Source organism: Clavelina lepadiformis, chromosome 9, assembly GCF_947623445.1.
Source record: "Clavelina lepadiformis chromosome 9, kaClaLepa1.1, whole genome shotgun sequence".
Lineage (NCBI taxonomy): Eukaryota > Metazoa > Chordata > Ascidiacea > Aplousobranchia > Clavelinidae > Clavelina > Clavelina lepadiformis.
The window spans coordinates 12,033,619-12,055,054 of record NC_135248.1 but is presented as its reverse complement, the minus strand read 5'-3'; the positions used below and the strand labels follow the sequence as shown (position 1 = coordinate 12,055,054).

At 35.3% G+C, this 21,436-nt stretch overlaps 3 protein-coding genes across 4 annotated transcripts; 1 reads left to right on the top strand and 2 right to left on the bottom strand.

Annotated features, from left to right (window-relative positions):
• Positions 1-45: 45 nt before the first annotated feature.
• On the bottom strand, positions 46-10,879 carry LOC143470442 (ribosome biogenesis protein BMS1 homolog). Of its 2 annotated transcripts, none has more exons than XM_076968579.1 (26): positions 10,526-10,879; positions 10,119-10,287; positions 9,927-10,028; positions 9,351-9,419; positions 9,032-9,151; positions 8,749-8,891; positions 8,459-8,580; positions 8,080-8,164; positions 7,747-7,879; positions 7,448-7,578; positions 7,147-7,265; positions 6,767-7,027; positions 6,459-6,511; positions 6,146-6,226; positions 5,818-5,957; positions 5,280-5,433; positions 4,273-4,371; positions 3,942-4,049; positions 3,602-3,717; positions 2,829-2,997; positions 2,403-2,558; positions 1,986-2,150; positions 1,527-1,733; positions 1,176-1,310; positions 728-895; positions 46-413 (listed from the first exon to the last, which is right to left on the bottom strand). In XM_076968579.1, exons 1-26 carry the CDS (start codon positions 10,690-10,692, stop codon positions 216-218), a joined length of 3,570 nt encoding a protein of 1,189 aa, XP_076824694.1. In that variant the 5' UTR covers positions 10,693-10,879; the 3' UTR covers positions 46-215. The 2 variants fall into 2 exon arrangements, with proteins under 2 accessions (XP_076824694.1, XP_076824695.1); XM_076968580.1 differs by having other exon boundaries at positions 5,280-5,430.
• A 457-nt stretch (positions 10,880-11,336) lies between these two features.
• Positions 11,337-16,231, top strand: LOC143470127 (RWD domain-containing protein 1-like). Its single transcript, XM_076968034.1, has 5 exons — positions 11,337-11,558; positions 13,884-14,092; positions 14,256-14,399; positions 15,552-15,678; positions 15,843-16,231. Exons 1-5 carry the CDS (start codon positions 11,486-11,488, stop codon positions 15,989-15,991), a joined length of 702 nt encoding a protein of 233 aa, XP_076824149.1. The 5' UTR covers positions 11,337-11,485; the 3' UTR covers positions 15,992-16,231.
• LOC143470126 (bactericidal permeability-increasing protein-like) lies at positions 16,229-20,074 on the bottom strand. Its single transcript, XM_076968033.1, has 13 exons — positions 19,873-20,074; positions 19,468-19,555; positions 19,155-19,286; positions 18,857-18,950; positions 18,467-18,604; positions 18,297-18,360; positions 18,081-18,207; positions 17,842-17,986; positions 17,670-17,749; positions 17,431-17,563; positions 17,191-17,362; positions 16,920-16,996; positions 16,229-16,783 (listed from the first exon to the last, which is right to left on the bottom strand). The coding sequence occupies exons 1-13, from the start codon at positions 19,982-19,984 to the stop codon at positions 16,631-16,633; spliced, it is 1,515 nt and encodes a 504-aa protein (XP_076824148.1). The 5' UTR covers positions 19,985-20,074; the 3' UTR covers positions 16,229-16,630.
• Between the last annotated feature and the right edge of the window lie 1,362 nt (positions 20,075-21,436).

Here is a 21,436-nt window from a genome sequence, read left to right as displayed (position 1 = left end):
TAAAGCAGATACTTCTATCATGTTATGAATTCTACAACAGAATGCGGCCAGTACACATTTACATAGCAGTACACATTTGTATTGCAATATGGCGATTCTCCTATTAGCAATATAGTTCAAAAATGTCAATGAGAAAAAACGTCTCCCAGCTAACCACAACCACGACACGGTTGAAGTAGAACCTAATTACGAGTAAGAAATTGCAGAATCCTAGGTCAACTTTTAGGCTTTTTCTCGCTTTTAGACAAAGCTTTGTAGAGTTTCTTCTTCGCCTCTTTGTGCCTCCACTGTTCCTTCAACTCCTGCTTCTCCAGGAGCTTCTTGTGTTCCGCCATCTTCTTCTTCCTATCTTCCTTTTTCCTCCTCTTTTTATCGCGGTCCATCGTGTGCAGTGCGTGCATGAGAGCGGCCATCTGCATCGAACAAGAGTAGTTTGCTTAGACAAAAGTCAATAGTTGAAAATATTACTCAACTTTTGTAACTGTAATTACTAAGAGTTTAATAGGGAATTCTTGCTCCCGATATGTGCAAAGTATATGATCGTTGTACCTACGCCGACAGTGAGTGGGTAATAAATGTAATGAGATTAAGAAAATTTCGATTTAGAAAAGAAAAATGCAACTATATCTTGCACATTCTCTGCAAACCACCAGCTTAGGCACAAGCTAACACCTTAGTTAGACGTATTACTGGTAACAATGAAGAAAATTATCAACAGTTTCCTAACCTCTCTATCTTTTGGTTCTCTAATTACCGCCTTTTTCACCAACTTCTCTCTTTTGCTCGGGTTCTTCGCTCGTTCTAATTTTGGCTTCGACTTGAAAGGAAGTTCTTTCTGAAGACTTCGGGGAACCACCAAACTCGCAACTTGCCGTCCCTTCGGTCGATCAACAGGCTGCAAAAAGAAATCTTATGAAACGTCTTCGACTAATTTTAGTGATTTTGCCCTAGTAAAGCTAGGTGTGGATGCAAACATACGGATTAAGTCAACGACCAGGAAAAAAATCAATAAATATAGCGGTTAAGAGATGATAAAACATACTAGTACAAGCTGCTTTTAAGCTTAAACTTGAGCGGATATACTGAAGAAAATAGATGAAACAAACTTGTATGTCAAAAGCAAACATGATAGACAGCTGCCCTATCTGTTTACAACGTGTACGCGGTAGTTTCACCTTGTAAAGAGAATCCTCATTTACGGGCGCTTTAAGGCCTTGCTCAAACCGAAGTCGTCCAACTGTTTTCATGGCATCCCACGATTGCTTGTCTTTCAACAGCAGGTTGGTGACAGTTATGTACATCTTAGGCACCTGAAAAATTATAAATGTTGCATGATATGAGAGTACAAGGAAGGACAGATTGGCCGAAAAATGATTTACGGTTATAGTTCTAGGATTTGTTACCGTATAGTATTCTAATTGCTGGAAAAATGAAAATATGAAATCAACTGGCGTAACTATGCAAAATACGACAGAAAATAAAATTAGCATTTAGACTTTATTAAATGAGGCAGAAATTTAACTCACTGTGACTGGGTACCAGGTCTTACAGAATACAATGTCGCTTATTAACACTTTGTCCTCAAACATGGCCCGAAATGACCCCGGCGGTCCGTGATTCCCCTCCTGGTTGGATGACGTAATAGCTTTTTTCACTTGACCGCGAATACCGCTAACTGTGCGTAGTGCGCCACCTTCGAACTTTGCTACTTCCAACGGGCTGTTGAACATGCCCTGGAACGTAAAAAAATATTTTTAAAACTACCGATTTTCACGGGTTCAAATGAACAAGGAACAAAAAAACCTTAGAAACAATCAAACAAATTTGCAAATAAGATTTCAGGAGTCGATTCACACGTTTTCAAAGCACACTTTTTGAAAATGTAAAGCCATACTCAAATTGAAAGTCTGGAGCGTGTTTTAAAGCACTTTGTTTAAAACCATTTTAAAAACGATTAAAAAGTAAGAAATTCCCTAATGTCTAACCTTAACAAAACAAGTATTCTTGTATATTTTATACGGATAACCGATGAGCTTCAACTTTTTAACCAGTTGTGTGCTGCAATCTGACTCCAGCACCGTTCCAGTCGCTGCTATCCTGAAGTCAGGAGTGTCGCTTCTGATGGACTGAACACAGAGAAATCCTGTGCCCTGCATGATACCACAAGAAACAAATTAAATCATGTAACAAAGGTTTTAAAATGAAATATGTTTTGAAAGAAAGCAATTACAACTTTTATAAAAATAAAAAAGTGAACAAAAAAATCAATAATAAAAATGTTCTTTTGGTGAAATACTTACAGCATTTTTGCAAAAAAAACCCAGAAAGCATGCTCTGTTATTAGTGATATTTCTGGTGGCAAACATAGTATATAAAATATTAACAATACATTTTATCCCTACCTGAGGGGTGATTGGTCCATAGAAGAGTGACCAACAATGCATATGCTGCGGGGTGTACTTAAGCATACGCTGCCGCATGTTATGGTCCTCCATGAAATACATTGGAATGGATTGATAACGGCGCCACCCAATGGATACTATAATTGGGTCTTTGGTCTGAAGTAAAGTATAGGACCATTAGTCAACAAGCAGTGCTTCAAATTTTAATGGGTTTAAGAATGCATGGTGCTTTTAAAAAACTTGAAGGCTTTTAATGCATTGGTGGAAGAACAAGCAAGCACTATCAACTTTAAATCCAACAGAATCTAAAACTATATTGTATTCTTAAGCATTGGAATGACTTGAGAATATATTTTGCAAATCAAGCAACCTGCAAATTCTACCAACAAAATAATAAAGACTGTAGGAGAAAATTTGTCGGCTTACCTTTAAAATACGCTTGTACCACCGATGTCTTTTGATTCTTGTCCTTAAATATCCCATATTCTCTTCATTTGACAACAAACTGCCAACAGTTAAGGGGAAAGTTGCATCGAAATTTTGAACAAATTCACACGGCAAATCTCGTAGCACCATTCTCACATACAAGCCTGGCCTGTAACGATACGCATAGGTTGTAAAATTATCAAGGGGGTTAATTAGTTAAACAGATGCAAAGGAAAACCATTTTCACCTTAAAATGAATACAGGCTTCACAATTAATGAATATTCATTATAGGAACATTGACAGGCACGAACAACACTTATAATATGTACAGTGATTTATACATGACAAGTTTTTTATAAAAAAATTTCATGTAAATGGATAAAAGTTTTGTTGTACTCTACTCATATTTCTAAGCAGCTGGTCATCATCTGCCAATCAAAAGTTTGACATAAATATTTTTGACATTTGGGGGCTTATGAATAAGCGAACATAGGTATTATGTTATGCACAAGATGTGGGATCATTGTAGGAACGACAGGTTGTCATATACTACACTGCATGCAACATAATAGTGCGGTACGTTGTACTGAATAAAAGTTTTCAGCTTGCAAAAAAGAATTCAAGTTACGAGCAGCTGCTTGGAAGGTAAATTGTTAGCAAGTAGAGTATAATATACTAATATAATGTACATAATATACATAACATACGGCCTTGCTATGTCGATGAAATCAAAAAAATACGATTTTTTACTGATTGGTTATTTGAGCCATACCTGAAACCTTCATATTGCACTCTGGTCGCATCATCCATATTTTCAAATTCCTCCCGATTTAATCTCGCCTGCTCCTCCATGTCGCGTTTGACGTCATCAAACAATGTGAGTTCATCCTGAAAGATAGATGTTGGAACTGAATCACTATGAAATACTCATCAAGAACTTGAAGTTGTTAATTACGCACATCACATGATATATTCTTCATGAATGCGTGTGGCCAAGTTAAGAAACTACGCAACAGTACCAATATAATTGACGTCAAAACTACATTAGTAAGGAATAAGAAATTCATGAAATCTTACAAACACAATGAAACACTGCTTAAGTTAATCGTTACCTTTCCTCCACTTTTTTCGAGATCGTAATTCTGATCAAACGCCTCCTTCATCTTCCTCTTCCTCTCCATTCTCTTCTCAAGCAACCTCGCCTCACGCTCCTTCTTCGACTGGAGAAAAAATAGTGACGTTTTAATAAACATACAGCTACTTCACATCATGAAAATGTGCAAAACATTTTTGCTTTAAAACGTTGATGTGTTTTAAGCACTACAACAGATTTGCTGATCATCTGTAACGAGACATGAGCAGATTAAATTTAAGTAGCAAACACATACGTGAAAATTTAATTACTGATTTTAAATGAAAACTAATTTGCTTATGAATACTGACCTCATGTCTTGATGTGGCAATTTCAGGTTCTTCTTCTTTCTTGGAGGAAAAACTCTCGCCAGTTTCTAAGTCTTCAAAATCTCCATAGATCTCATCATCCTAGAGCATAGAACAGAGATATACAATGTATGTATATTATACATGGATTAAAAATAACCAAATTCTATCAGCAGAGCACAGAGATTAAAGCATTCAGCGTTTTAAGAAACGTCTCAAGTGCCGAGTCTGCCAATTCAGGAGATTTACTATATTTTGCTTGAGTGACCACAGCAAGTCTGTTTGAAAACTTGCTGCTTGATCAAGCTCCTGGTGGCAGATGGCAGGACAGTGCCACTAACATATCATGACAATTGCATTTGGGATCTCTGAATGCGAAGCAAGTAGAGTTCAAATTGAAAAAAATTATCATTGTCATTTTCATACGGTATGTTTGATAAAAGTATTTTTGTAAAGCTTTTATATGTCTGGCAACCGCAAAAGATCCAGTTCATGACCTTTCCACACTACAGCAATGAACAGAAAATAATTTAATAGAAACGGAGAGCTCAGTTGCCTTGAACTGCTCTTGCCTCAAATTAGATATAAGAAGCAATGCAGTTAGGGACTTATTGTTCTAAAAAGTGACTGAAACTTGAAAATTTTTGCAGCTTATGGTATTATGAGTTTAAACTAACAACATAACATAGCCCTTGTTCGCAGTTAAAAGAAAAAGTGTCAATCGCCTTAAATCATTATACTTGTAATTATAGGTGAGCAAACGAACAAACATGAGTGTCACCAACATTCAAACACATCGAAATGGCAACAATAAAATATAAGCAATGGAAACTCATTAAATCATCCATAACATAACATTTCAAAGAATTTGTAGTAAACTAAATGATCGTTGCAAAAAGTTACAAAATAAAACCATTTTTTAATAAAAGTCTGGGAAACTTGAAATAATTTAATGAGCCTCTTGGGTTGAGTTGGGTTACAGTGAATGTTATTTTCTCAATCAATCCAACCTGATCTAAAAGAGTCTTTGCGTCTTCCCCTTTATTCCAATCTCCGGTCATGAAGCAGTCAGCGATTGTCTCACGAGCTTCGTGATCGTTCAACCAATCATGAATACACTCCCGTGACACAATTGAACAATCCCTGGAGTTATTGACAAACCTACTGCATGAAAAAGCAGGTCGGTGAGGTTTGTATTTTGTGTAAGATCACTAAAGATATATATACCTTTCAATCTTGAGTTTATATATGCAAAGACGTATTGTAATCTGACAAAATTTAACATTTCTAATATTTAATGAAATATGCGACAACATAAATTACAACAATATGCATGAAAATCACTTATCATACATATAAACGCATGATATTATCAAAAATTCGGGACTGAGAAATACCCGATTTTTTTCACTTATGAACATCAATATCAGAAACATAATATATATAATTCCTTCACATTCAAGCCTTTTAGAACTATGGATAATGATTGTCTAATTAACAATAACCATGAGTAAGTGAACTAGAGACATAATAACAAAAAATCAAAACCTTGCGTCTTCCTTTTTGTTTATCTTAAACAAGCCACCGGCAAGATCTGGTTCCTCTTCCTCTGTTCCCTCTTCAACTTCAACACCATCTTCGTGTCTTCCATAAATTAATCGATGAAGATTGGTTGAAGATTTTTGTTGCTGAAAACAAAACTTGTTGTAAGCTTTCATTATTTACTTAAAACAACATTTTGAAGCTGAAAGAAATTTTGATTATAACAATAATGCGATGTCCACAGAAACCTGGAGCTAATCCATAACTAACAAAAAAAGGAAAGAAAAATCACAGATGAGTATAATAAAACCTCTATCTCACAAAGATGATTTACCTCAAAAAAGGTTTTTTCTGCCTTAGCTTTGAGATTGAGCTTCCAATTAAGCGAGGAACTGTCCATAACTTTGGAGTTGCTCTGCAAATTATACAGCAGTTACACACATTATACAATTAACTAATTACCATTATACACATTATAAAGGTTCAGGACGAATACTTAAGCCAAGACAGTGAAATGATGTCGAGTAAATAAACATGTTTTCTACTGTCTTGACTCTAATATTCGTTCTGCGTAAAAGCTGTTTGTTTTTTATGATGAAATCAAACTGAAATGGAGCATCTGTGGAATTAAGTTTTTCTCTTTGTACCTCTCCCTGCTCTGCCTCATCTCGTTCATCTTCTTCTGCATCCTCACTCCCACCTGAAGAGTTAACGTTGTAAAAATTACAATGAGACGTTACAATGAGACATTTTATTTAGTGATATTTGTGTTATAATTTATAAGTCTTGCCGCTTGCTGAAAACTTGCCAATGATAAGTAAACAAAAAAGCCAAAGAATACTCTTACCCAATACTCTTACTTAATACTTCGATTGAATTACAATGATTGAAGAAAGGTTGGCATAAAAAAATGAAATCTATATATTGTTTTGTTGAAAAAAAATGCTCAACTAACCTAATTCTTCTTCCGAAGACATATCTTCCATTTCATCATCATCATCATCATCGCTGTCGACTTCAGGATCTTCATCATCGGAATCAGTTTCTTCTTCTTCAAGCTCCTCCAGGTTACCATAATTCTGTGAAAGGTTTTTTTTGGAATTTCTGGGTGAGCTTAGCTTCATCTTCTTAGCTTCCAATGCTTCATCTTCGTCACTGTCTTCGCTTCCTGCAAACGCCCACTTTTCATCCTGATTATTGTCAGAATCAGTGTCTTCTGCAAAAGAATAGTTACTTCTAACTTCAACCTAAGACGGAAATTTTAAAAATGGCACAAAACTTAAAAATTGATCATATTGATACAGAAGGTTGTCAGAAAGCTAATCTAAATCTCACCATCATCGTCATCATCTATGCCACTGTCACCGTGCAAAAAATTTTCAAAAACAGCTTTTCTTCTCACTCTACCATTCATAACCACACGTTCTTCATTGGGCATTCCTTTCATCACAAAACTGTGTCAAAACAGAAAAATTTTAAGTATTTTTTAAGTAATAGTCTTAAGGTAAGTGAACGAATATATGCAAAAGCATGCTGAAGAAATATAACTTAACAAACAACACAGTCGTTCAAGTTGAATTACTGTCATTGTTGCCAGACTGGATATAGAGTACTACAATTTATATGAAATGCTCACCCTTCTGCTTGTGAATTTGAAATCGGCCGCTCGCCAGAAAACAAAGTCACATGACTTTCCTCCATTTTCAAATCCATTGTTTTGCTAGTGTCAACCAGCGATGACATCATCATTGTCTCAGGAGCAGATTCCTATAAAATTCCCCACTAATTTAGAAGTGACATCAGCAAAAACAACAACATATTGGCTGTGTTCAAAATAAATCAACGAGGCAAACACAACGTAAACTTTCACGCCTTCAACATTGAGGTCGTTATTTCAAAGCAATAGTCAAAGAATTAAGTTGAAAATTGCCAAACCTGGGCGTCTCTTTCCTGCCGTAGCTTTTCTGCGTTGCCGTCCACATCAATATAGACTGCGTCCTTGTCATACACGATGCCTCCAACACCAGACATAGGAGCATACATGACACGCTCCTCTACATCCAAGGTCCTGCGTAAAAAATACTTTGCATGCATGAAAATTGCAAAGATTATTCTATATTACCTTATGATAGCAATTTGGTTTACGGTTTGTACAACGCGTTATATTCAACAAAACAATAATTAAAAAGGCAAAAATATTAAGATTTTAATACAAGCGAATGTAGTAACATAATTTTTATACCGACAACCCAACAAGAAAAGTCATACCTCCTCACTTTCTTCTCCGATCTATCTGGAAGTGGACAAGGATCATTGATTAAGGAAATGTCGTGCAAGCTGTAATCTCCACAACCTGAAAAAATGAGACAGTAATAAAATACAATTCCGCTACATGCTGCAGCATATGAAATCTACATACAGCTTAAAAATTAAAATTATGAACACAGACTGAAGCTGAACATGCAAGAATAAAATAACTTTATTTCAACATGAATTTAAACTGATGAACTTAAAGCTGGTGATGTGGAGGCAAGAACTCAGAGTCAGAACACGGAATCAGATTACTGAGTGAAAAGCAGTAAAATTTTAAATAATATTAACTTCGACCACTGTTAAGTATAAGTTACCACAAAAAGTAATGACTCACCCGGTAAATGAACCGAAGTGTCATAACGAAGATGTGTGCCGCGGACATAACCATAAATGGAAATATTTCTATCACAATTTGGATCAGTTCTTAGCTTTTCTGGATCTGTTATGTCTTCCATTCTACCAAACACGCCCAAAATATTTATGTATAATTGATGTTCATATGAAAGCGCAGTGACACCAAATGAATACTCTTTTTAAAATCGACAACTTCATATGTCAAGAAAAAACACAAAAAGAAAATATGACAACAAAGTTCTAAAAAATAACAATGAATGCCGTCATTACCTGTCAGCAAGAATATAAGAATGTGACGCTCTCCATGTTAAAGGTCGAAATTTCATGACACTAATAAATCGACAAAGATTTCGAATTTCTGTCCTTTGGTATTCCCCATACACCATGCCACTCAAATAAAACAACTTGGCACCCTATAAAAATAGAAAACTCAAAGCCAAATATGCAAATAGAACGGAAACAAACAAAACTTCACATGAATCAAGAAACAGTAAGATGTAATTATGAATTCTTTCTCTTGTACAGTCTGCTCAAACAATAATGAAATGCTAACTTGATAAAGTTCTGTCCAAAATCTATGTTTCAATGCTTTCTTTGTTTTCTTAATCACTTTGGCTTGTTTGAAAGTATCAAGATGAGTCAAGATCCCCATAACTTTGGGAAAACCATGAACCTGGTTTTAGAGTAAAAAATACAGATAATTATAATTACAGGAATGATATCTAACTGACTGTGTATACATGATTGTGCCTATATTACATAAATATGTTACATTACAAACTTGTGAAATAAGGTATCATTAAAAGTAAAATTTAAAAGTTATTTTCCAAAAACAAACATTTCTAAGGCTACATTTTACCACAATATCTTACTTGGCAAATATTTAGAAACTCAAAAGTCTCCATCTCAAATCCAAAACTTGCATCAATCATGAGGAGAATCTGAAACATTGTGTGATAGGTCATTTTATATGAACAATAACCAATTAAAATTTACACACAGCATGTAGCGTACATAACTCATAACATTTGTATATACTACACAGCACATGCTGAATGGATTTTCTGTTTCCGAGGGAACCTAAGTTACGAAGGTACCATAAAGGTTTCCTGGCAGTAAATTTCGGTTGTAATTAAAAGGTTTTTAAAACAGCACATCTATTCATATTAAAAATTTTTTTGCACATGTTAAAGTTTTAGCCTCATACAGAATAAATTTACAAAAACTCGCACACTATTACATTGATATAATATCACATAACCTATGTATTTAGAGGTTTCTTAAATACATTTGCACTTTCATGTAAAAATCAAGTATTGAGATACCATTATGTCCTTAATTCTCCTGTTTAATATATATATACCTCATACCTTTTTCCCATCCAGGCTTTCATATGAGAGTGCAAAACTAAAAGAGACCTGTATTTAGCTTAGTACAATGCAACTCACCAAATCAGCTACTTTAGCAATATCAATCATAGATGTGAGGTTGTTATTGCATTCAATTAGAGTAAGACGACGCATTTTCCCAGTGACGAGAGTAACCGGTCCCTACAGAACATCACATCATGTAGATGCCAAAATGAATGCAATGATGGTTTAATATGGTACAATAAAAAGCGACTTTGATTCAGCATTTACCTGAATATTGGAAATCTTCTGTCTCGTGTAATGTTTCAGAATACACTGCATCAACGTTGTTTTCCCAACTTTTGGAGGACCAACAAGAGCCACAACAACAGGAGGTGCGACAACTGGAGTTCGATCAATGACCGGAATATGATGTTTTTTGGATTTAACGTCTTGGGCGCTTAGGAAAAAATTGCCGAAACCAAATAAGTTAACTAAGTTTAAATACGTGTAGAACAATAAATTATTTTGAAATACTATCCGAGCAACTTCGTATTAAAACGCTATCAACGAAATTTTTCTGCAGATTTACGTTTTTAGCCAATGGAAAGAACACATTTTGTGATTAAAAAGTAATACAGCTATCTATTAGTTCCATGGTTCCACTGTATGGTTTGAATGTATACTTAACAACTTACCGTCTAAAGGCTCTGTTTAATTTATTTGTGCTCTGAATTGCAAAAGCTTTAGGATTCCTCTGCTTTGTTGAGGCATCTTGCTTTTCAAGTTTTTGTTTACGTTTCTCCGCTTTTCTACCAGTGTGATGTTTGCGATGAGCTTTTGTGCTGGCATCTTCATTGTCCATTTTTATGAGAACTCAACATAAATTGCACTGTGATATGCCTATTACAGTACTCTAGCCTAGCAATAAAGGTACTTCAAAACCCAATTTTCTGTTTTTCAACACTCCAAGATAACTCCCACCACTTTAGTTGCAACTTGGAAGTAGCTAAAACTTCCTAAAAGATTATCGTCATTAAGCCAATTATTGAGCACACATTACATTAAAGTATTAAGTTGTCAGTGATTAAACTTCTCATCACGCAACAAGCAGAATACCAACAAAGACTCTAATTAAGTCTGGCCTTTACTGCTATATAATAAGTTTTCTATTCTGCAGTGCGTACTGTACAATTTTATATCATACTCTAGCAGTCCCTGATCACACGTGAATACCACAAGATACTGCAACTGCAAAAGGTGAAAACAGGAGTCAATATTTTGTAAAATCTGACTAATCTTAAAACCATTAAAGTATGTAATTACAAATTTAGTATAAAAAACATGGATAAAAATTGTGAATGTCCTATGATAATATATGAATGTTATGTATCTGAAAAATTTACCTAATTATCGAATTTGTTTGTGGTAATTTTCGGTAGAATGTTTTCGTTATAGGGGATTTCTCAACACTTGTCCGGCCCTAAAAAAGAGATAAGCTAAGCTAAACTGCCAAAGATGTACGTTTGACTCTCTTCTAAGTTTCTTCCAAAATACTAAAAATAGGCTAACTAAATTTCATATTTTTTCGAAAGAGTTGCCTATAAAAGGGATATTATAAGTTGTAATACGTCTGCGCAGTTATTGTCTTTACAACAATGACTGATTATGAGGAGGAACAACGAGATGAGATCGAAGCGTTAGAATCAATTTATCCAGATTCATTTACAAGTATGTTGAACCATATGGATATTTTCTATTTGTTGTTATAGCTTATACGTTTGGTATGTGTGTGGCTTGATATATAATAAGGAAAAGGTGTAAATTCTAGGCTTTTTATTTGTATTTTTCTTGTTTCTTTGATCAGTATTAAATTGAATCTTTTACATAAAATCTGAGATTGTATACATGTCTACGAAAATGCTAAGTTAGTGAAGTGCTTTAGCCTACAAACTTTGCAGCCTTACCCTAGTCAGCCGATGCACCAATTTACTGGCATAAAATTGCTGTTTTGTCCTATATTTTATATTAAAAGTATCACATCATGGCATGGCACAAATTTTGGTACAGTAGAATTCGCCTATATTGACACCTGAAAGGACCGCGGAAAAAGTGTCACTATAAGCGAAGTGTCACTATAGACGAAGTCAAGGTAAAATGGCCGCAGATGACTACAGTAGAACTCGCATATAACGGACCAGTCGGGACCAGCGAAATTTGTCCGTTATATGCGATATCCGTTATATACGAGGTATTTTACATTGTTTTCCTCAAAGGGCTAGATGCTAGATCGATAAACTATACAATGACAATCAACCTGGCTTATGCGGAGAGAACTGAGATCACAACTCACAAGAACAAAAGCCTGGAACTAGCCTAGCAGCCACAGTAGCCTACGCTTTTATTACATCACAATTATGAAGCCTGCTCATAAACCTTTTCTATCATCTTGCTTGCGCATGGATAAAGTATATATTATTGCATCACAAACTAACGAGTGTCCTTATACAGAAATTTTTGAGCCCAAGGGACAGAAATGTGGTGTCACTGTAAGCAAAGTGTTCTTATACACGAAGTCACTATAGGCGAAGTCATTTCTATGCAAAACATATGGTTTGCAAACGGGACTTTGCAACAGGTGTCACTATAGGCGAAGTGTCACTATAACCAAAGTCACTATAGGCGAATTCTACTGTATTACATTTGTTGGTATATTCATTCAGCGCAATGAAAATAAACTTTCCAACCAGCACATCACAATTTTTAGCACCACGTTTTGGTTATTGCTGAATGCTTATCAGATGTAGACGACGCCTATCTTACCAGCAAAGACTTTATACATATAGCGTACATTCAGAGCGCATGCACTATACACTGATTTCAGCGTGCTATTTTGACGTCGACCTTGCCAAACCTACACTCACAATTTTTTTCTTTTTTATCCTCACTTTCTCTTCATTCTTTTCTCAAACAGAAATTATTTCCCATAATTCTGTTGTTTATTTTTCGGATTAGTTGCAAAAACTTTCAAGAAATTTAAGCAAAATATGATTTAATTTTACCTTTTGTCCTTTATAATCTGGATGAATGCATGTTCAGTGAGTGGCATTGCTTTATGTTTTAATCATTAATTTTTGTTTCATAGTCTAGTGAATTTTTCATGGCAGAGCAAACATTTTGACCATTCAATTTTTGGAGTTTGGTCGTTATGCTAGACTATGAGTCTGAAAGACATATTCTTTTTATAGTTTTTTTGTATAATGTTGCAAATTCTTACATAACATTGGGGTGGAAAAGCATTCGTTACTGACTTATATTGGAAGTTAATCAAACTGGCAAAACAGCTAGTTGTTTATTTAACAACATAAACAGTTCTGTCATATAAATATATATAGAAGAAAAATAACCCAACAAAGTCATTTGCATATCTGATTCTGAATAAACTATGCACAATGTGGATAGTTAATTGAGTATTCCAATATTTTTATCGAGTCAATAGGAACAGCGTTGCATCCATCAGCTTTAATCATAGTTTTCTCACCGTTATGTTGAGTTAGGACATGACAAGGAGATATCTTAGTAGCTTACAGCTCAATGCAAAAAATCGGTTAAAGTGTGTGAGGAGGAAAAGTGGAGGAGACGAGAAAAAGAGAAAAGTAATCGTGTGAGGAGATAGAGGTGACATAGTGCAGTCAGCTTTAAAATAGCTGAGATCGGTCCAAGTTATTGCACTTTGCTAACCTAACAACTATGCTGTGTTAAACCTTAACATGTAATCATTTTTAATGAAATGTAATGGTTTAAATGTTATCTCTTGTTAACCTGCTGTTTATCTTAAACCACAATATGTCAAGGAAAAGTTAGAAGTCCTTACCACACCCTACACTTTGCTTAAGTTTATATTTCATTTCATCAAATTCTCCTCGATGTTAGGGATTTGTGAACGTTCATGGGATTTTTTTAGGGGATTACCATCCCTAGAATAAAAATATGGTCAATTCAATAGTTTATTCTTTCTAATTAGATTAACAATGATTATTATTATTTCCTGTGCAGGTGTCTCGGATAAGCCTCACTGCTTTTCAATATCCGTCGGAACAGAGGAAGGAGCTGATGAGGATGATGTAGAGAGCTTCAGCGTTACCCTCCAATTCACGTACACCCAGAAATATCCAGAGGAAGCCCCAATATTTGAAGTTGTTGGGCTTGACGGATTTGAAGATGACGGTTACGAAGAAAAACTAAACAATATAATAAATGATCAGGCAAGTATCGGGGTCCTGTTTCACATGTAACATCACTTTTTGGTACTGAAAATTTTAGTTGTGCTTTTACTCTTCTGGCTTATGCCGTTGTTTTAGAAGCTACCCGCATAACTTTTATGTTTTAACCTAATGTTTATGGTGTGTTTGCTTGCAACTACTGTAGATTGAAGAAAATCTGGGAATGGCGATGATATTTACCATAGTCTCAGCTGTGCAAGAACACTTGAATGTGATGAAGGATGACATTTTAGAGAGGATAAAACATGAGGCTGAAAGAAAAGAGAGAGAGGAAAAAGAAGCTGACGAGGTAAAAGTTTAAAGGTCATGACACCAAGTTAAGGTAATGTTTCTCTCCACTTGCAAGGGTTTCCAGTGCAAAAAAAACATGCTTATGTAGCTCTAGTACATAGGCCGGCAACTCGCGGCTATCCGCACTTTTATCTTTCTGTCCTGGCCTTAGAGTTAAGCCAGTTCCTTCAGGAAAAATAAAGACTAAGAATAAATAACGACCATTTAGTTTGAACTTTTTGTCCATATCTGTTAACTGGCTAGTTTTCCAATATGATATAACGCTTTTCTTGCAAAGCTGCCATGTTTATAACACTGTAATATATTTGCAGTGTAACATCACAAAAACAGTTTTGGCAGCTTCGAGTAGGTTTTAGTTTGGTGTAAACGGTGTTAAATGGCTCTTAATGCCAAAGGTTGCCAACACCTGTTCTAGCATATGTTACTTTATTTGTGGTGGTAATAATAATAATAAATGAAAACAATTGATGTACATTTGTTTTGTTTGGTTAAAGTTAAAAGTTAATAATAAGTAATTGGCAGTACATGTTAGCCTATCATTTAGTGTTAGAACGATAGTTTTCAACCTGCAGTACTCTGTATCATAACCACTTACGATAAATCCAATATAATATGACAACCAAGTTGTGAAAGTTGATTCTCAAAGCTTATGCAATCCCGACTTGTGATTGTATCTGTGCAATTGTGAAACAAGTATTACTAAAAAAAATGAGGAAGACTTATATGTTAAACATTTCTAAGCTAGTAGTTGAATGGCAAAAGTGTAAAACATTTTTCAGCGCTTCTTTGTAAAAAATATGCATTAGGTAGATTCATTCACCGTCACACATATTTCAGTATCGTGACTGCAGTGTAAGATGCTCTACCAGCGTAGTATTACAGTTGCAAAATTGGTTAATTCGTTAATCGGAAAAATTTACTCCTTTTTATTTTCTAAAAATACATGTTAAAAGGATGCAAGTTCTTGCAAACCCCAGAAACGTCTAGTTACCCAAAAGCAGACCAAGACCCCTAGATTGAATTTGACAGACTTGCGTTTCATCTGTGCATATGTGTGATGTTAATTAAATGCCTTTTAGTGTATATAGAAGTACATTTTGCTCTCATTATGTTTACATGTGAATTTTTCTATCAAAGTTATGTTTTTCAGAAAAAATGTCGAGGTACTCCAGTAACTGTGGCAAATTTCCTTGCATGGAAATCTAAGTTTGACGAAGAAATGGCTGAAATTGAAAAACAAAAAATGCAAAATGAAAAGAAGACAAGCAAACTTTCAGGTTTATCTTTCATATCACAAATTTCCAAAAGATCTGAAGAAATAAATTTTAAATTTAGCTGAAAACCTTTCTGTGGGAATAAAATGGTTTCTCGGACATTTTTGATAAAAATTGGACACATTGACAATGATGCAGTTTTTGACAAAACGGTTTAACCTTTTTAGGAAAAGAAGTCTTCCAACAAATGAAAGTGGAAATAGATGATGCGGAACTACTGGAAGGTGAACAAGAAGCCGTAGAAGTTGATGAGTCCTTATTCGAAGATTTAGACGATCTGGAATTAGATGACGATGAAGATTTTGAGGAGACGTGACAAAAAATCTAAATCTTTTAACGGACAATATATTTGGCTGAAACAGGCTAGGTGAGGGGTCTGACAGTTTCAAGCGTTCCAGCGCTTTTCAACTATGTCCACTCCAATTTTTCCAATAGTACCTTTTATTTATTATACACACTACTGCAGTATGCAATAATGATCTTTGCGTATGCTTGTAATCACACGTATCAAACGTAAGTGTCGAAACTGGCGATTAAAGGAGGATTTTAACAATGACACTGACTCGTCATTTTACAACAATGAAAAATTACGGCAAAAATACTGAACATGTACATTGCACAGCACCAGAGACAAAATCCAAAGGCAAGTTCTATTTGAGTGCAGGTAGCTACGAATCTAAGTTGAAATAAAAATTTTGGGAACCTCTTTTTCAAAAGTATGTGAAGCAACGCGTTTAAACAGTAACCAACGTTTTCAAGCACTTGAGATATTAAGTTCGCACGGAAGGTGAAACACACTTGGAAACAAAACTAATACAAAGGCCATATTATATCCATAACAGTAACAATTAGACATGTAGTTTTAAATCTGAGAAATCTCAAAATATTTGTGTATCAAGTTCAACAGGAACCCGTGTCTCAACTGACTTGAAGTTTAGCTGGAAGTTTCTTTTCATTATAAAGGACATAACCGTCTTGGTCTGTTGAAAAGACGCCAGTTCTGTCTGCGAGGGTCGCAGTCTACGGGCAGTGGGAACCTGGTCGAAGGGGGCCGACGCGTCGTTTTAGGAGGAGTTTTTCTAAAGTTTGAACCAATCTCCAAGCCTTTCTGTAAAATATGAAGTAAATTAGTTACTTCAGAGAAGTAACTTCAGGCTTAGGCCTACAATAAACGTAGCTCAAATTTATAACGAAATTAGCCTATCGCAGCTTTCTATTTTCAAGAAACTAACGACCTCTCTCACCGTTTTAGTGGTGATAGTGGCTCCATAGGAAGAATAACCATAGAAAGTGGGAAGTTTGAATCCTGCTCCTGTTACATCTGTCACGACATAATGGCATCATTAGTGTCAGTACCGAACAAATTCGTATTGGCGGAACGGTTTATATTGTCAAATAACAAAATAGAGCGATCTACAGCAGAGGTAGCCTACTGGCAGTAAAATGCAAGTTTTAATGCCATCTCCTACGCTTGAAGAATATGATACAAGTTTTACGTTTCAAACATTCCCTTACCGTTAACTGCTGGAAGTATTTGAGCTGACAAGAACACTTTGATAAGTTGATTGATCACGTTGATAACCTGATCCGGAAGTGCACCGGCGTTGGTGATGACGACACGTACGTTTGAAATGGAGGCGGAAATGACGCCATTAGTGAGATGAGGTTGAGCCGTGAAGTCAACGTTCTAAAACATTTGTAATTTTTATTAAAGCCAGTAAGCACTAGGTCCAACCATTGAACAATTATACTCACAGTACTGATGGTTGCAGCCTGTGGTGCGCTTGAAGGTCCAGCAATTATATCAAATTTGCCGGATATTTGAATTCCAGTTGCAGTAAACTGTGCTCTTGGTGCTTGACTTGCTCGAACTTCAGCTTGCAAAGGTCTAAATAATGAACAATGTTATTCCAATCATAACTAATCTATTTCTTTGGCAGATGCTTTTCTTAAAAAGTAGTGTCCATTCTAGTGTAGTAAAAGTGGTAACTTACTGATTGCCATATGAAGCGAGCGTAGAAAAGAATGGTGCCAAGACATTTGCTCGTAAGGTAGTTTTCACGGCCCCCGCTACCTGCATTATTGCATTATAAGTTAGTTAAAAAGTATATTTCATACAAATCAAAAATAAATTGAACTGTAACGTTTAACCAAGCCCAGTCTAACCTGTTGCTGCGTAAAAGTTTTCTTCAATACATTGCTTTTCCATATCGAATAAAGCAAAGTGTTCATGACGTAAGGACTGATCGAAATTCGAACCATCTGTGACGTTGTAGTGATAACAGGAACCGTTGGTGGATTAAATGGAAAACTGAAATTTGTCATTTTTATTAAAGGTTGTTTGAAACAAGATGCTTGCTCATAATTTGGTGCTTTAAAGTATAAAAGAAAAGACATCAACTGACCTTAAGGAAGACATGGTGCTTGGAAAACAGCGACCTCTGAGGGCGAGTGTGATACTGTTGCTTGTCACCGCTGGGTTGGAGACGAGACCAAGATTAACTTTGGTTCCAAATACCAGCGGAAAGTCAGCTGCAACACGACCAAATATTTGTAAAAAAATTATTAAATACCACTTTAAAAGCCGCAACTTTTATCATTTTTAAAGCTAACAAACTTACTTTTAAACTCTGTTGAAATTTTTTTGGTTTGTTTCGCCAAGGCTTCAGTTACTTCGGGGCAAATCTACAGCAAACAGACAATTGATCAATGCAGCCTGTACCGAAATATACTAAAACGCTTTCACCAAATATTTTGCAGCACCAAGCTATGAAGGTTGTTAAATATTGACCTTTTCTTCAAGTTCTCGTCGTATTTTTCCTTCAAAGAAGCGCAGAATGATGTTGTATATAAATGTCGTGATGAAGTTTCCTCCTTTTAGTTTGACGTTAAAATTAGCAATCTTAGCGCTGCATGCTCCAACCGTAAACTGCAAAGTAAATTTTAATGTCACTTGCAATTTGGTGCAATTTTCGAAGATGCATCAATGACAATTATGATACTTTGATATTATGCCAATTATAGCTATAAACATAGCTGTAATTTGCGCATTTCAATGTGTGTATAAATGCTTAATTCAGTATTTCATTTCAACTATTAAAAGATAGTAATAAAAAAAAGTAATTTTACGTCCACGTTACTGAATTACATTAAAGCGAAAATTCGATTTTCGTTTTCTTACCGCAGGTTTGTCGGATCTTCTCCCAAGACCGATCGTTTGATCGAGATCAATGTTGGCAGACACTCGAGCTGAACCAGATGCACGGACTTTAAAACTGTAAAAACATATATATACTGGCACACATACAAAAATTTAATCAAATTAAAGTCGAAAAATTTAAACTTTACTTATATGTTAGATTTGTTGCTGTTGTAACCTATCCAGCAGTTTTAAAACACTATCGAACCTTTTCATGCTGCCAAATGGCGCAAAAGCTTCGTTGTGGCGAGATATGTTCGTATTTATAATTTAAACTTACAACACTATTTTCTTCCAAGCTCTCCAATCTCCAGTAGCAGATGCTCCTGCCCCCTTCACTCCAACTTTGAAAAGATTTGGAGATCTCGTGGTAACTGTGGTGGCACCCAGGGTGAAAGATGTAATTTTCACACTGTGAAAAAAGCAAGATTATTATAAAAATATGATATATACTTCCCACAAATTTTCTAAAGTTCATTAAAACACTTCTCTTCAAAATCAGAAGACCGTTGTCGAAATTACTTCGAACATAAGTGATACGTTTAGCGTGCAGTCTACAAAATTACTTATTTTTTATTGCTCGCTTCGCTTACTTGCTGATTGCAAAGTTGTCTCCGCTGGAATCGGGCAACTTAAGTTTGCTTATGACGTCATGCAAAAATTCAAGAGCGATGTTTTTCGCTAAAAGGGAATAAAACAAACGGTGTAAAAAAACAAAGTAGATATAAAGAAAACCACTTTTGTGAAGAAAAATCTAAAAGGAAAATGTTGAAGACTTACCAATACGTACGTAGACACATTTTGATATAACAACGTATTAAACTAACCTACTCATATTGTATATATAGCGTCTATGGACCAAGTAAAGCATAATTTAAATTTCTTCTTTGTAAAACCTTCGGATTTTGTGATTTACGTCAAACTCATACTTTCTACCGTTCCGGACTGGCAAACCAGCCACGCGATAAATGCAAGACAGAAAGCTCAGTAAAACTCACCAAAATTGATCCCGTTGGTTGTGAGTCTCAATTGAAGTCCAGGATTTTGACCAGAAATCGTGGACGCGGTGAAAAGCAGACAAAGTATAACTGAAAGAAGAGCCAACTTCATCTTTAATCTTCTTTATTATTGTGAGGAAAACTGTTGTCTGAGTTGAAGTATAGCGCTGCTTATATAGACACGATTTTAAGTGATTCATTGTTTTTCACAACAACATATTTTTAAAAGGGATTTTTTGCCTTTTACCAGAAGTGCCAAAAAAAGGCCTGTATTTTTATTGTTTTGTTTCAAAAACATTTTCCTTTCGATTGATGAATAATCGTTGTTAACAAAATCGTTCCATTAGTGAGAGAGCAGACATAATTTCAAGACTATAATTTCAAATGCTACGAAAAAAACGAAAACCTGAGATGCGCAACCTTGTTTTTCGTTACGCATGAGTGAGTGTCGCACTAGGCATGTTTTTCAGATGCTGGTGTTTACCACAGAGAATACGTATGGCAACTTGTGCTAACAGCAAGATATAACGCAATTAGGGTACTAATCGGTATTATACTTTCACACGGGGCAATTCAATCGTATGACCACCTCATGAGTAATTAGTTGTACGTTCCCGTAACTGCCAGTAACCCAATTGTGCTTCTTACACGAAATGAGGTTTACGCATGACCAACTGATATACGAAGATTACCGTTAGAGTAGAAGCCATTTAATAGAATGTTACTAATAAAAAAGAGATCGGGCAAACTGAAATAGCATGTGTAAAGCTAACCTGTTTGTGATCGAGCATCTGTGAAAAACTGAAGACGTTCGACCCTGGTCGTGATGCGTGAACTGTAAAGGCACCATTACACAGTAGTTTAAATACGTCAATTTCTTCATGACGTCATGTTTGTTGATCCAATGCTCGAAGTGAGAAATTTCGGCGCAACCGAAAGCTGATAGAAAACTAGTTAAGAAAGACAGGAAATAAATAAAAAACTTGAAACCTTCTGACTCAAACTAAATAACTCTCAAGCATACGAAAGGTCTTTTTTTACGAAAGATCTTTTTTTACGAAAGGTCTTTTTTATGAAAGGTTTTTTTAGACTTACCAAAACTTGTAACGGCAAAAACAACGTAGGCTACCGGTATAATTTGAAATAAATTTTTTGCAAGAAACTTTGAGTTGAAACTTCTGTTGTAATTCAGACTTTGCTTTATAAGTCTGTATATGGATGTTATACTAATTAAGTTTGTAGAGTTCCTAAAATTATTGTAAGATGAATTCACTTTTAAGCAAAGCATTTTTGTTCGGTATTTCATGACGTAATTGTGTTCGTGTTTTGTGTAACTTATTTTTTTTTGATATTAATTTAATGTTGCTTTTATGACGACAAATTGCTATGTGAGGTGAGGTCTTTCGCTGCCCCACGCCTATTCCTTTTAGGTTTATTGTTTTGAATGAAGTTTCTGCACAGACAAAAATAAATTTCTCTCTCTCTCACTAACGTAAAATATCAAGTTGCAATGCTTTAGCTACCAGATAGACTAAAATCAACTGAACAAAAAGATTTCAACAAA